This window comes from Panulirus ornatus, chromosome 19 (genome assembly GCF_036320965.1).
Source record: "Panulirus ornatus isolate Po-2019 chromosome 19, ASM3632096v1, whole genome shotgun sequence".
NCBI lineage: Eukaryota > Metazoa > Arthropoda > Malacostraca > Decapoda > Palinuridae > Panulirus > Panulirus ornatus.
This window is the reverse complement of record NC_092242.1, coordinates 9,048,499-9,065,371: the sequence shown is the minus strand read 5'-3', so window position 1 is coordinate 9,065,371 and position 16,873 is coordinate 9,048,499. Positions and strand designations below refer to the sequence as shown.

General features: G+C 42.0%; 1 protein-coding gene across 1 annotated transcript in view; it reads right to left on the bottom strand.

Moving 5' to 3' along the window:
• The window catches only part of LOC139755372 (uncharacterized), a 34,456-nt gene extending 20,734 nt beyond the window's left edge, over window positions 1-13,722 (bottom strand). The window contains exon 1 of the mRNA XM_071673587.1: window positions 12,614-13,722. Within this exon, the coding sequence (XP_071529688.1) occupies window positions 12,614-13,269 (656 nt within the window). The 5' untranslated portion in view covers window positions 13,270-13,722. The remainder of the gene's footprint in view (window positions 1-12,613) is intronic.
• Between the last annotated feature and the right edge of the window lie 3,151 nt (window positions 13,723-16,873).

Below are 16,873 nucleotides of genomic sequence, written 5' to 3'. Positions count from 1 at the left end.
GTGTGTGTATGTATGTATGTGTGTGTGTGTGTGTGTGTGTGTGTGTGTGTGTGTGTGTGTGTGTGTGTGTGTACAATAACTGAACACAAAGGTCACAGTCATGGGGGGTGGTTCTCCAAGACTGACTTTGAAGACATACTACATTAATGGATCCTTGGTTTTAACGGCTTAAAAGGTCCATTAAACTCTAATCCATACTATATGTCTAGATAAGGTGAATGAAGACAGCTTTCTGTAAAACACTTTATCTTGTTTATTTCGAATCGTATGTCATCATTCATTCAGGTATTGTCGTAAGAGTGGTCAATATATACCATCAAAATGCTATAGTGGTCAATACATACCATCAAAATGCTATAGTGGTCAATACATACCATCAAAATGCTATAGTGCCAGTGTATCTATATTTCCATTTTATGGTGTAGCGTTTCACACTATACATGGATTTAATTCTGACACGCTCTAAGATATTCAGTATAGTTCAAAGTCCAGTTTACGGCACGGACAGAATCTGCTAACCATCTTCAGTACGACGGCCAAACACCGGATCATCACAGAGGGGAAAAGAAATTTCACACGTAACCAACCAGCTAACCATTTTCTTTTCATGAAAAAGGAAAAACTTTTCGTGTTTCATTTTCCCCGTGTACTCATAGGAATATATATATATATATATATATATATATATATATATATATATATATATATATATATATATATATATATATATATAAAGCATTGAATTTTGATTTCAAAGTAACTACATCAATCCAGACTTAACCGAAGATATGAGGGAGATACGAATTAAGTTACAGAAGTGCTCTGTTACTTTTCCGTTACCGGGGTAACCAGGAGCGACATTGGGTTACCCATCTCTGGTAAAAACCCCAGACGGGTAAACAATACTTCTCGAGAATTACATTACCATTTCCACTGAATGTAATTGAGGTCTGGAGAGGGGGGGAGGTTACTTCAGTTACATTGAGCCGATTATATATTTTTCCAGGGACTGAAAACTGGTATAAACTACATAGAAAAAGAGAAGGTAATTTTTCAGACTTAATTAGACCTAACTGAAGGCAGATTGGATTAGCTTAAGTACGATTCAATTTGGTTAGCTGTGAAGTGCGATTAAACTCATTAGCTTCAAGGAATAATTGATCTAATTATTGTTCTTAATAACCCACGTGGCTTTTGTTAAGACTTTTAGAAAGCATAAAGAACCATATATATATATATATATATATATATATATATATATATATATATATATATATATATATATATATATATATATATATATTGGAAAGGATCACAATTTTGCGCGTGATCAAGATATTCCTATGAGTCCACGGGGAAAATGAAACACGAAAAGTTCCCAAGTGCACTTTCGTGTAATAATCACATCATCACGCGAAATAATCACACGAAAGTGCACTTGGGAACTTTTCGTGTTTCATTTCCCCCGTGGACTCATAGGAATATATATATATATATATATATATATATATATATATATATATATATATATATATATATATATATATATATATATATATATTCCTCAAGCAACGAACGTTTTCTCTTGAAATACGAGTGACAGAGAAAAAAGGTTTCACTATATCGTAAACGTTTTCAACGTTGGCGTGACCATCGCGTGACAATACGTCTTCATCAAGTGACACAACGAATTGGTAGTTCGTCTAATAACGAAACACGTTAAGACTTCAACGAAGAAAACGTGAAACGGGAATAGCATAAGGTATTTATTAACGCATATAGAAATTTACTCGAGTTTTAGTTTACGATAATAATGATAATAATAATAATAATAATAATAATAATAATAATAATAATAATAATAATGATAATAATAATAATAATAATAATGATAATAATAATAATGATAATAATGTTAATAATAATAATAATAATAATGATAATAATAATAATAATAATAATAATAATAATAATAATAATAATAATGATAATAATAATAATAATAATAATAATAATAATAATAATAATAATGAATCCATCTACACAGAACCACTTGTTAAAAACTAGCATTAATTCAAATATATAAATACACATCGTCACTGTATCTTCCAAAAGCATCACCATATACAACGATATATATATATATATATATATATATATATATATATATATATATATATATATATATATATATATATATATGAATATTATTTATTTTCATTTATCTATTATACTTTGTCGCTGTTTAAGTAACATTTCGTTTGTCTCAAATTTATTTACAGATATTATACTATGTATATTATATCTATGTATATCATACTGTGTATATTATACTATGTATATCATATTTATGTGTATCATACTATGTATACCATATCTATGTATATCATACGATGCACATCATCTTTTTATGCATACTGTATACTATCGTATACTGTAGCTGTATAGCTATGTATATCACATCTATGTATATATATCACACTATGTATATTAGATCTATGTATATTATACTTTGGTAGCGGGAGGGAGGGGGGGAAGGGGGGGGGTGACCACCAGGGAAAACCGTTGAATTTGAAAGCGTACGATAATGTGACGTCAGCTTACGAAATGTTTACAACTGTTGTAAGTACACTGTAAACGTATGATGATAAAAATAATGATAAATAATGATAATGATAAATATTATCATTATAATTATTATTATTATTATTATTATTATTATTATTATTATTATTATTATTATTATTATCAATACTATTCTTATTATTATTATTATTATTATTATTATTATTATTATTATTATTATTATTATCATCATCATTATTATTATTATTATTATTATTATTATTATTATTATTATTATTATTATCATCATTATTATTATCATTATTATCTACAGTATCATATATTATCATATTTGCAAATATCAGAGAAACATACAAGTAAAAAGTAATGTATTTACCGAGTTTAACTAAAAGGATAATTCATTTTCTATTAAAAAATTAAAAAGAAAAAAGAAAACGTGGTGTTGTTACTGGATAGCGAATTCGAACACAACACATAAACAACAACTCAGAGCAAGTAACGAGTTACTGTAACCCAGAACAAGTAACGCGTTACTACTGTAACTCAGCAAATAACACGTTCCTTTAACTCACGTTACTACTGTAACTGAGAGTAACGCGTTACTACAGTAACTCAAAGTAACGCGTTACTAGTGTTACTCAGAGTAAGCAACACGTCTCACTGTGTATTTGTGTCAAAAGGATTTTTGTGGATAACTTAAAAAAATGTGGGGAAAAAAATATATTGGATAACGGGTAGAGGATTCCAACGATCTATCTATCTCTCTATCTATCTATCTATCTATCTATCTATCTATCTATCTATATTATTGGCCATGTAATAATACAGTGAAGAAAATGGAAAGAGGTTATGTAGTATGTACTAGGCAGGGAGGGGAGGATGCGCGATGTGTTACTAGGAGAGAGTGAGGACCGGGGAGAGAAGGAGGAAGAGGAGGAGGAGGAGGAAGGAAAGAGGGGGAAGAGGAAGAGGAGGAGGAAGGAAAGAGGAGGAAGAGGAGGAGGAAGGAAAGAGGGCAGAAGAGGAAGAGGAGGTGGAAGGAAAGAGGCAAAAGAAGAAGAAGAAGAAGAAGAAGAAGAAGAAGAAGAAGAAGAAGAAGAAGAAGAAGAAGAAGAAGAACAAGAAGTAGTAGAAGAGGAGGAGGAGGAGGAGGAGGAGGAAGAAGAGGAGGAGGAAGGAGGAGGTGATGAGAGAGAGTGAGTCGTCCGGTGATGAACAGACACACACCCCCATATACCCCCGCCTTTTCCCCTTGCTCCATCTCTCACCCCCTATAGCAACCCACCCTCCTCCCCCGACACACACACACACACACACACACCGGCGCGATCAACATGATGATCAGATTAATCGACCAATCAAGAGTAATCGATCAATCAAGAGTAATCGATCAACCATATAAGTCATCCTTAATATATGGCTTCTTGTAGCAACGTCTATTGTATACTGTAGCTGTATTGCTGCATCTATTGTATACTGTAGTTGTATAACTGCATCTACTGTATACTGTAGCTGTATAGCTGCAATTATTGTATACTGTAGCTGTATAGCTGCATCTACTGTATACTGTAGGTGTATAGCTGCATCTACTGTATACTGTAGGTGTATAGCTGCATCTATTGTATATTGTAGGTGTATAGCTGCATCTACTGTATACTGAAGCTGTATAGCTGCAACTATTGTATACTGTAGCTGTATAGCTACATATATACTATACTTGGTCCTGCTACATATTGCTGCTATATCTACAATTACTGTATACTGTTCTATCTACATCTACCGTTCACCGTTGATGTATGCATACATCCATCCCCCCCATCCCCCCTGCAGCTCATTAAATACAACTACTGTAGTCGCTTTGCTGCATACATCAGCGTCTGTTCCTGGCTTTCTGTGTGTGTGTGTGTGTGTGTGTTTATACAATGCATATCATTATCAATACATACACTCCATATCCGTTGGACGACATGTGTCGCTGCCACATGTAATGTACATCATTGTAGCAGCGACACACTGTCATTTCCCCCCCCCACACCTCCGTCACATGTACTCTCATATCCATGTTTGTACATGGTTCATGAACACATCTGCAGCACACATCTTTTATTTATTGACGTTGGTAAACAGTTGGTCCTCCTCCTCCTCTTGTTTTTGCTTTGCTTTTCTTTTCTTTTTTTTGACAACCTCCAACATGTATCGCCTATCGAGCGAAAAAAGAAAGAATGTTGAGATCTAAGAGAAAGAAACAAGTACATTCCGTGGCGAAAATTACGACCACTCTCGCAACACGCGTAAGACAACATTACTCTCGTGTGAGAAGGGAAAGAAATTGATAAAGATTAGATTGGTCTAACTGTCAGATGAAAAAAAAAAAGAGGAAGCAGAGAACTGGCAGTTTAGGTAGAGAGATAAAAAATACACGGTTCTTTATTGTAAATGAACACGACAGTATCATATCATTTATGAGGAAAACTGATTGCATTCTTCCCCCCCCCCCCAAAAAAAAAAAGAGTAATCGAAGATGATGAATATAGTCCAAAGTGGATATTAAATATAATAGATACAATCCACTTGCATCTCCACCTGATGATGTGATTATTATACGAAAGTGCACCTGGAAACTTATCGTGTACCATTTCCCCGAGGACTCATAGGAAATATATATATATATATATATATATATATATATATATATATATATATATATATATATATATATATAAACACGGTAAATCACATTTAGATGTATTTGACGACGAGGAAAACGGGGGATAACTCTTACAACGGAACTATCTAAATCAAAAGTATATAATCTAACAGAATATATATATATATATATATATATATATATATATATATATATATATATATATATATATATAAAACACTGAGCGAGGTCTGGTCTTAACTGTAGCAAAAGACTTAAAAAGACAAAATCAATCATTAACAGACAAAATCAATATGTTAGCTTTTACAACAAAAAAGCTAAAAAAAGAAAAGATACAATGAAAGAGATGAAGATCAGAAAGCTAACACAGCTGGTCAGCTAATATCCACACCTTCATCTGTCATATTGCTAACTCTCTGTCCCTACTGAGTATACCAGTATAACACCTCTGTCCCCCGTGAGTATACCAGTATAACATCTCTGTCCCTACTGAGTATACCAGTATAACATCTCTGTCCCTACTGAGTATACCAGTATAACACCTCTGTCCCCCGTGAGTATACCAGTATAACATCTCTGTCCCTACTGAGTATACCAGTATAACATCTCTGTCCCTACTGAGTATACCAGTATAACACCTCTGTCCCCCGTGAGTATACCAGTATAACATCTCTGTCCCTACTGAGTATACCAGTATAACACCTCTGTCCCTACTGAGTATACCAGTATAACATCTCTGTCCCTACTGAGTATACCAGTATAACATCTCTGTCCCTACTGAGTATACCAGTATAACATCTCTGTCCCTACTGAGTATACCAGTATAACATCTCTGTCCCTACTGAGTATAACAGTATAACATCTCTGTCCCTACTGAGTATACCAGTATAACATCTCTGTCCCTACTGAGTATACCAGTATAACATCTCTGTCCCTACTGAGTATACCAGTATAACATCTCTGTCCCTACTGAGTATACCAGTATAACATCTCTGTCCCTACTGAGTATACCAGTATAACATCTCTGTCCCTACTGAGTATACCAGTTGAACACCTCTGTCCCCCGTGAGTATACCAGTATAACACCTCTATCCCCCGTGAGTATACCAGTATAACACCTCTATCCCCCGTGAGTATACCAGTATAACACCTCTATCCCCCGTGGGTATACCAGTATAACACAAGTGTTTGAAAGAAAAAACACAAGGCGAAAGTAGCCAAATTTTTCAATCCTTATTTCCTTAACCCATCCTATATAATGAAAGTCTTCTATAACTTCAAAAACCACCTCTAAACAACAACAGAAAATAACAACCCCCTCTTGGGTCTGCGTATTTCAAAATCTACTTCGTCCCAGGGTGGTTCGGCAATTCAACCACAACCCCTCACCATACATCCACCCTTCCCTCCTCCCTCCTCTTCCACCTCCTCCTCCATCCATTTCCATGATTCTTTGAATGTGGATAAATTCCGCTCTTAGAATACACATCAAAATCGAACTATAACCAGCTATTCATCAAATTCCCACCAAAGAATATACAACCACAACCCTCCCTGGCGAAAGAAATCACAACTGATTGAAGTAAAGCGCGGATCTTATCCATTCGCACGTCTTCCACACGTTTATCTACAGCACGCTAGGTACATCTACAACATGATGGGTACATCTACAACATGATGGGTACATCTACAACATGATGGGTACATCTACAACATGATGGGTACATCTACAACATGATGGGTACATCTACAACATGATGGGTACATCTACAACATGATGGGTACATCTACAACATGATGGGTACATCTACAACATGCTGGGTACATCTACAACATGATGCGTACATCTACAACATGATGCGTACATCTACAACATGATGGGTACATCTACAACATGATGGGTACATCTACAACATGATGGGTACATCTACAACATGATGGGTACATCTACAACATGATGCGTACATCTACAACATGATGGGTACATCTACAACATGATGCGTACATCTACAACATGATGCGTACATCTACAACATGATGGGTACATCTACAACATGATGGGTACATCTACAACATGATGGGTACATCTACAACATGATGGGTACATCTACAACATGATGCGTACATCTACAACATGATGGGTACATCTACAACATGATGGGTACATCTACAACATGATGGAGACCAGGGAGATATCAGGTCCAGTCTCTGATCTACAATATCCACAGTCGTGTGATAACCGAATAATAGTAATGATAATGATAATAATAATAATGATAATAATAATAATAATAATAATAATAATAATGATGATGATAATAATAACGATAATGCTAATATTAACAATGACGATAGTAATGATAATGATAAGATCAATATCAACATTGACAATATCAATATTGATAATGACAATAATAATAATAATAATAATAATAATAACAATAATAATAATAATGATAATGATAATAATTATAATAATGATAATAATAACAATAATAACAATGATAATAATTATAACAATGATAATGATAATTGTAATAATGATAATAATAATAATAATAATAATAATAATAATAATAATAATAATAATAATAATAATAATAATAATAATAATAATAATGATAATAATGATAATAATAATAATAATAATAATAATAATAATAATAATAATAATAATAATAATAATAATAATAATCATTAGACAATACTCCGTAAGTGTATTAAAGTCGTCTATCAAATTACCACTAAGCGTCAAATAATGTTACCTTCAACCACAAATATATAAAAATCTTCTCCACACAAAAATAATTATTGTAATGTAGTTTATAATCTCACGTCTACAACATCATCTACCACAAGCGTCATCTACCGTTAATCTCACGTCTACAACATCATCCACATGCGTCATCTACCCTTAATCTCACGTCTACAACATCATCTACCACATGCGTCATCTACCATTAATCTCACGTCTACAACATCATGTACCACATGCGTCATCTACCATTAATCTCACGTCTACAACATCATCTACCACACGCGTCATCTACCATTAATCCAAGACGAGAACCCCCATCCTCTAAGAAGGGATCCGAACCCATAAGAATCTACCATAAGACTCTTCAATTCTCTTCATGATAAATCCTAAACTCATAAATAATAATTATATGAAAAAACTTTTATGATTGAAAATTCGCTTGGTGGGGGAGGGAGGCGACTTTTATCACTTCTGAAATGAGGTACTTTAATACCACCCTTGGATAACACGACCATATCTATTTCTCTATCTATTTTTCTATCTATCTATCTTTTGCTTTTTGGAGTGATGGGCCATTACTGCCAAGGCGACCCTCCAAAATTCTGAGCCTCCAGACCTGGACGTGGTGGCGTGGCGTGGGGAGGGCGTGGGGTCTTCTGAAACCGTGGGGTGGGGTGGGACACAGAGAGAGAGAGAGAGAGAGAGAGAGAGAACACCCTCTCTCAAAAACTCACAGAAACCCTGGGAGGAGAAGGAGAAGAAGAAACCGTCTCCTCCCTCCTCTTCCCCTTCTCCTCTCCTCCCTCCCCCTTGCCGAGGCACAAGACTTCTTCACCTCCCTCCCTCCCTCCCTCGTTCCCTCCCCACATCCCGCTGAAGATAACAACCAGATAACAGCCCTCCCTCCCTCCCTCCCTCCCCTGTGATACCTCACAATCGCACACACCGCGTTACGCGCTGACCCACAGCGGCTTCTGCTAAGGTCAGCAGTTAACTAGCTACGACGTCACCAAACCACCAAACCACCATCCTCCAAACGAACGACCAATCCCCCTCGTCTCTCCACGAAGCGTCGGTCGTTCGATGGTTTATCTATTCATTTATCCGGTTATTTGACGGCCGGTGACCGGTTATGGCGGTGTAGGGAGGGAGGGGGGAGGGGGGAAGAACGAAGAACAGAAGGCAGGTCATAACACACACACACACACACACACACACACACACCTTACCCCATCCTAATGAAGAACACTCCTTCCCCCTCTTCCCCTTTCCTCCCTTTTCCCCTTCCTTCCTAAAGTGTAATTTTAAGGTCAAGAATTTTACGTGTTGTCTGCTGATGATGCTGTATGGCTGGCTGACCGGCCAACAAGGAAAGTGTATAAAGACATTTTGATTTTCAAGCCGAAAAAATTTCATTTATTTATAGTATGGATCAATGTTTCTATATCTATATTCATAACAACCCATCTATGTCCTCGTGTAACCCTGTTATATATATATATATATATATATATATATATATATATATATATAAGTGTGTGTGTGTGTGTGTATTGTTCACAGAAATCCGAGTTTGCGAAAGTAAATATATAAACACAAACTGTGACGCAGTTTTAAAAACAAAAAAAAGCACACATCCCGTTGTCCATCAAAAACGCGCTAAAAAGTTGGGAGTGAGAGAGAGAGAGAGAGAGAGAGAGAGAGAGAGAGAGAGAGAGAGAGAGAGAGAGAGAGAGAGTTCCACTTCATACCGAAGACATTCCCGGGATATATATATATATATATATATATATATATATATATATATATATATATATATATATATATATATATATATATAAACACACGAAAACATTCGGTGCAAGAAAGCGACAAGCCCCATATCCGGCAGGATAGTAATCACCTAATTATACAGCTCTCTCTCTCTCTCTCTCTCTCTCTCTCTCTCTCTCTCTCTCTCTCTCTCTCTCTCTCTCTCTCTCTATTTTTAAATACCTACAAAAGGTACGAGTTACCAGATTAAGGTTAGGACTTGATTACAGTGGGTTGTGGGAAGGGCTGTTCACATTCACCAGTGTGGATTTTACCTCGACTGACACGAGATGGGTTATGGAGTATATATATATATATATATATATATATATATATATATATATATATATATATATATATATATATATATATATATATGTATATATATGTGTGTGTGTGTGTGTGTGTGTGTGTGTGTGTACCGCAGATTCGCTTTAATTATATGATAATAATAATAATAATAATAATAATAACGCAAATAATTTTTCATTATCCTTAATCGCGGGAGACAGCGATTAAGTATATATATATATATATATATATATATATATATATATATATATATATATATATCGCATGAAATCCGACAAATTTTCCTTTTCAGAGCTGGACTGAAGAAGATGTCAACATTTCTCCCGAAGCAATACTTCGCTCAAGGCGAAAAACAAAGTAAAAAAAATAAAACAAATATTTTTATCGCCATACAAGTGATCTTAGATATGGCTGAAGATAACAGAGCAGCGACACAGATGATAATCCGTATCATACAACGTGTTTTATCGTTATCCCTTATCATCCATCGCGGTTATGATCAATCGTGTTCATGTTCACTACCATCACTTCCTTATTAATTCCTGGTTGTAATCAAGAGTCATCAGATAGGTACAACAGTGCGCTTATTACCACACCCTCAAAGGAAAAAAAGTAGACAGAATACATAAGTCACGCAAATTACTTCCCCGGCAAATTAATCATTATAATCTACCACTATAATCATTATAATCATTTCAATCATCAACGCCACTTCTGTTGTTGACGTGTGTGTGTGTGTGTGTGTGTGTTTGTGTATGTATGTTTGGCCAAGCGTCTTCATGAGCGACGCTACACAACGAAAACCCATTAAGAACGACTCTCTCCCACACGGTACAACATACACACACACAGACACACACTTGACCTACTGGAGGAGCTGTGTGATACATCGCAACGACAGCGCCTCCGTCAGTCGCTCAAGGTGGAGGCGCGAGCGGCGCGGCGCGGCGCCAGCTGAATACACCCTTCTTCAGACAATTACTCCTGAAACCACGACTTCAGTCACACACACATGAATGTCTCGGGTGATACCGGAGAGCCATGGTGTTGCCGCCGCACCCGCCGCCGCCACCCGCCGCTGCCGCTTGCGGTGGTAGCCTTCGGTATCTCAGTTAAGGCTCTGGTGGTCCGGATGCCTCCGGGAAGACGAGAGGGTGGTTCACATCCGACGGGCGGGGAGAAAAGAAGGTGAGGGAGTGAGGGAGTCTCTTCTCTCTCTCCTCTCTCTCTCTCTCTCTCTCTCTCTCTCTCTCTCTCTCTCATCATCGCCAAAGCGTTGGGAAAGGGCGCGCTGTGTCCGTCTTCCCTCCTCCAGCAAAGTCTTTTGCCGCTAAACGGCTACTGCTTTCCCCTGATCTGTACGCCATGGCCGTAATGAGCGCTCGGAAATGTGTACACTCCTGCACTATTTAGGGCTCCGGTGATGTACGCTGAGTGGACGGGACCTGGTGGCGTATTGGGGTTGCGTACGGGGGCACACAATGCACATACGGTGGGGGGGAAGTGGGTGTTGAATTGCCAAAAGGGGAGGGAGGGAGGGCGAGGCGGGCGTTGGAGGAACATGTTTTTGAGCTCGGGTCTTCACCGTGATGGTGAACAGTGAAGAGTAAGCTAAATAACCCGGCCGATGCTTGGATCATTACGTTATACACAAATACAAATTATATATATATATATATATATATATATATATATATATATATATATATATATATATATATATATATATGCTCTGCGTGTGTGTGATGTCCATGTCAGCTGTATATTACAGGTATTTGAAAAAAGGTAACCATTTAAAGTATCCGTGAAATTACATAGCATTAATATGAATCAATAAAATCCACCTAAAAATGTATTCAGCCATACAATACCTTTGACACGATAAACTCGGACAAGAGCGACGTGGTCGGCCAAACCCGCTTTATAGCAGGCATTAAACTAGGATTAGCGTCCCTCGCCCGTTATTAACTCCGGGTTGGATGAGGAGGATTTTCCGGGTCATCTCGTGTGTTAGGGGAGGGTATTGATCAAGGGCGCTGCACAAACCCACCCTACCCCACCACCCCCCGGTCTCCCACTTAGTTTGAACAGCCTCGCTTGAGTGTTTAGGTCTCGTTACGATTGTTAACCTCGAATGGGCCCTCCAAGGCCCTTGGCTTCAGAGCGGGTGAACAATATAATCTGTGGTCCCGATGGACAATTGAAGACAAGTTTGACATAATCAACTCATCTGTTCCGCGACCAAGTAGTGAGGACAAAAACCATCAGGTCTTGGGGTGGCGGGGGAAGCCTATGTATGGCTTACTCAAGACGTTCCAACAGTCGCTAAATGCTTAGAGAAACAAGACCGCCCAGACGACGTAATAGTAAATGGTTGCGCCGACGGATTCGACATTATCCCCGGCGGAATGAGACTCTCCTTCCCCTCCACCGACGGCGGGGTCGTCCTCGACCACCTAATTAACAACTTGGCTTACCTGTTCTTAGCGGCGGCTGCTCTGTCGCGCTGCCGACGGTTCTTGAACCAGTTGCCGACCTGGGTAGGGGTGAGGCCCGTGGCTGAGGCCAGCTCCCTCTTCTTGCTAGGGTTCGGGTACGGGTCCTGTAAATACCATTCTCTTAAGAGCGATCTGGTGCGTTCCTTGAAGCAGTGGGTCTTCTGCTCGCCGTCCCAGATGGTCCGCGGGAACGGGAACTTCTTGCGGACCCGGTACTTGTCGACGGGGCCCAACGGGCGGCCGCGGAGCCGCTCAGCCTCCTGGTAGTGCGCTTCCAGCCAGAGCGCCTGCAGCCGCGCGTGGGACGGCTTGGAAAACCTGTGGGATTCCATGATGGCGTACAGTTCGCGGAAGTTGCCCACGTGGAAGGCGACGAGGGCACGCGCGCGTAGCACCGCCTCGTGCTTGTTGAGGTCGTGCAGGTGAGGGTGAGCCACGGGCAGCGACCATAGGAAGCGCCCTAGCCGCTCCATGTCGCCGCTCTCCTCCAGCGTCTCGCAGACGGCGGCCACCTGGGCGGCGGTGAAGGAGAGGGAGGGCAGCGCCACGATCGGCGTGGGCACCACAGGGCCGCTTGATCCGCCCACACTGCTCCCCGGGGAAGCACTCGCGTTGGCAGCAAGTCCAAGCACCATCTTGTCTCTCACACACTCGCTCGTCCTGCACCACTGGGATATCACACCGCCACAATCACTGAACAGCTGCTGCCGCGGTCATGCTCCACGCAACAGCAGAGTATGTATGTCCTTGAGAGAACCTGCTCACCGTGTTGCTGTCGCGCCTCCCGCGGTCGTAATGGAGTCTCGGTGGACCAGAGAGAGGAGCAGCGACGTGGGGGCGGGGCCTCAAAGCTACACAGCTGCCATACTGATGGCCTCAACGTCTATTGGCTACCAGGTCCTCAACTCCTCCGCCCTCGCTACTGACCCCGCGCGCATTGGTCGGTGGCGGCGGAGGTGCCCAATAGAACGGTGAGGAGGCGGAGTCGGTCAGAACCCGGGTTGCCATCTGCATCAGGAGGTGTCCAGCTGTCGCCAGCGGTTCTGGCCTCAGCCACCATCTGGCTTCGGTCGCACTCTGGAATGCAAATAGCTGTGTATTGAGTTACAAAGTACATTGTTTTGTGGTCGATGTTTGACATTTCAGCCGACATACTTGTCCCTAAATGAAGTGGCTGGTCTCCGTGAAGCTGATCAACATGGCCCCGGGGGATCATCACAGTCCAGCCACCCAACGTGTACGTGTCCGGCAGAACAAGGTCGTGTCGTACGACCACCTCACCGCCAAGCCTGACGGACGGACCTACGGTACGAGTCCTCAACCTGGGATGGCATCAAGAAGGTGACGTCGACCACCAACATATTCCAATCCTCTCCACCAAGCGACTCGACTCCTGGTGACAAGCACGACAGCGGGGTGGGCGCGGGCGCGTGGGCTTGGACGGACGGGCGTACCAACCAACCAACCACCCCTACTACAGGAAACAAAGGCTCTCTCTCCTCTCTCTCTCACTCTCTCTCTCTCTCTCTCCTCTCTCTCTCTCTCTCCTCCACCACGAGTGTCGTGGAGGCGCGCCCCCAGGCTCGCTGGTCCTTCCTACCTAGCCCAGCCGCGGCGCCCCACACGCTCTCGATCACACCGCACGCCTAACCTTCCCTCCTTAACCTAATTAACAGCCTCATCCTAATTACTCGCTCGCCAGTTCATCTGTCCGGCAGCCTGCCCATCCGATGGCGTTCATCTACTCGACTAGCCGGCTTCCGCTGAGTGTGGCGCGTCTTCATTAAGAGGGTTTAAGCTGGTGCTTCGGTCTTCAGTGTTATTTGGGTGATGCTGTATCATCACCCTCATCAAGGTAATTGAAGTGGTGGCCCCACTGGAGATGGAGGCTGACAGTCCCACACACTGGTGATGTGGTATCATATGATGGAGTCCACTGGTACAGGGTACAGGGTAATGTAGTACCATATGATGGAGTCCACTGATACAGGGTACTGGGTAATGTGATACCATATGATGGAGTCCACTGGTACAAGGTACTGGGTAATGTGGTACCATATGATGGAGTCCACTGGTACAAGGTACTAGGTAATGTGATACCATCTGATGGGAACTGCAGGTACAGGGCACTGGGTAATGTGGTACCATATGATGGAGTCTCCAGGTACAGGGTACTGGGTAATGTGGTACCATATGATGGAGTCTACTGGTACAGGGTACTGGGTAATGTGGTACCATCTGATGGGAACCCCAGGTACTTGGTACTAGTGATGTGCCTCGGTATTGAGGACACCAATATCACGCGAAGGCGTCTCTTAACAGCGCGAGAGACACGCTGTCCTCCTGTGTTGGACGAAGGGGTGCTAGATCATCAGAAATCTACGCATTCGTCCCTCTCTCTCTCTCTCTCTCTCTCTCTCTCTCTCTCTCTCTCTCTCTCTCTCTCTCTCTCTCTCTCATCTCACCTGGACAACACTGCCGCCCACAACTCACGGACACTCGCACTGGCTTTTGACCCGCGTCACTGTAGGGCCTCCCCCCAAAAAAAAATATGATTCACCAAACATTACTTAAAACAGGACACCCCCGGAGCCAAGGTCTAGCCCTGTGATTACACACGTTCCTCCCTACTGGACAAGCTCACTAAGTTAATTTCCTGGTCCTCGTAGATATATACATTTAACCCCACACGCTACCGAGCATTTAGGAACGTGTTGGGGAGGAGGAGGAGGAGGAGGGGGGGAAGAAAGAAGAAGAAAAAAATGGGATGTGGTCTTTACTTATCGCATTTTTGTCATATTTCTTCTATAACCACCAGATGAGGTTGGGTCATAAAGGTGGTTCGCGTCAGAGACCATGCATGACGGCTGCAGACCCTCCTGAGTGATGCAAGGCGAGGGAGAGAGAGAGAGAGAGAGAGAGAGAGAGAGAGAGAGAGAGAGAGAGAGAGAGTGACGTCAGAACCTACATCCTGAGGGAGGGGCAGACGAAAGGAACATCGCAACGACAGACAGTTCACCTGTGCAGACGTCTTTGTGCACGTGAGGAAGGTGGGTGGGTTGGGGGATAGGTGAAGGTGGCTGCGGTGAAGGAGGGATGTTAGGTGAAGGTGTGTAGGGAGGAGGTGGTGGGGGTGTTAGGTGAAGGTGGTTGCAGTGTGTCGGGAGGAGGTGGTGGGGTGTTAGGTGAAGGTAGTTGCAGTGCGTGGGGAGGAGGAGGTGGTAAGGTGTTAGGTGAAGGTGATTAGTGTGTGGGGAGGAGGAGGTGGGGTGTTAGGTGAAGGTGGTTGCAGTGTGTAGGGAGGAGGTAGTGGGGGTGTTAGGTGAAGGTGGTTGATGTGTGGGGAGGAGGAGGTGGTAAGGTGTTAGGTGAAGGTGGTTGATGTGTGTGGAGGAGGAGGTGGTAAGGTGTTAGGTGAAGGTGGTTGCAGTGTGTCGGGAGGAGGAGGTGGTAAGGTGTTAGGTGAAGGTGGTTGGTGTGTGGGGAGAGGAGGGAGGTGGGGGATAGGTGAAGGAGGTTGCGGTGGGGGAGGGAATGGGAGCAGAACAGGACTGCGTTCTGCCTTACCTTCCCCGACCTCCGAAAAAAGTTACAACACCATCTCTCGCCAGGTTCGGTTGTTGCTTGTAGACGTGATGTGAACCACGAGACTTCATGGAAGCGCCCTCCTCCTCCTCCTCCTCCTCCACTCCCACACTCCCACACACCTGGCGCAACAGAACGAGACGGAAGAAGTGAGGAAGGGGGAAGGAAGGGGAAGGAGAATGGGGGAATTTTTCGAATGGTCTTGGGCGAATGGTTATCCTGGGGGAAACGTTTGATGATCATGAAGACTTCGGCAATCTGTTCAAGGCTGTGGTCGTTGGGGACTAAAGTCGCTGGTGCTTGGGGTTCGAGGGCGCCCGATGGTCCGTGTCTCTCCGGGGGGTGGCCACAGCTGGAGGTAGAGGGGGTCGTATCACACACACAAGACTCGAGGGTTCGTCTTGATTTGATAAAGTATTTGGCGGGAATGTTGCTCGTTTACCTTCATGGGCGAACTAAAGGAGAGTGGAGGGTCTTCTGTGTCACCCGCTGGATGAAGGGGGGTCTTCTACGTCACCCGCCGGATGAAGGGAGGGGTGGTCTTCCTCACTCGCTGGATGAAGGAGGGGTCTTCCTCACTCGCTGGATGAAGGTGGGTCTTCCTCACTCGCTGGATGAAGGTGGGTCTTCGTCGTCCACTTGACGGAGGTGGGT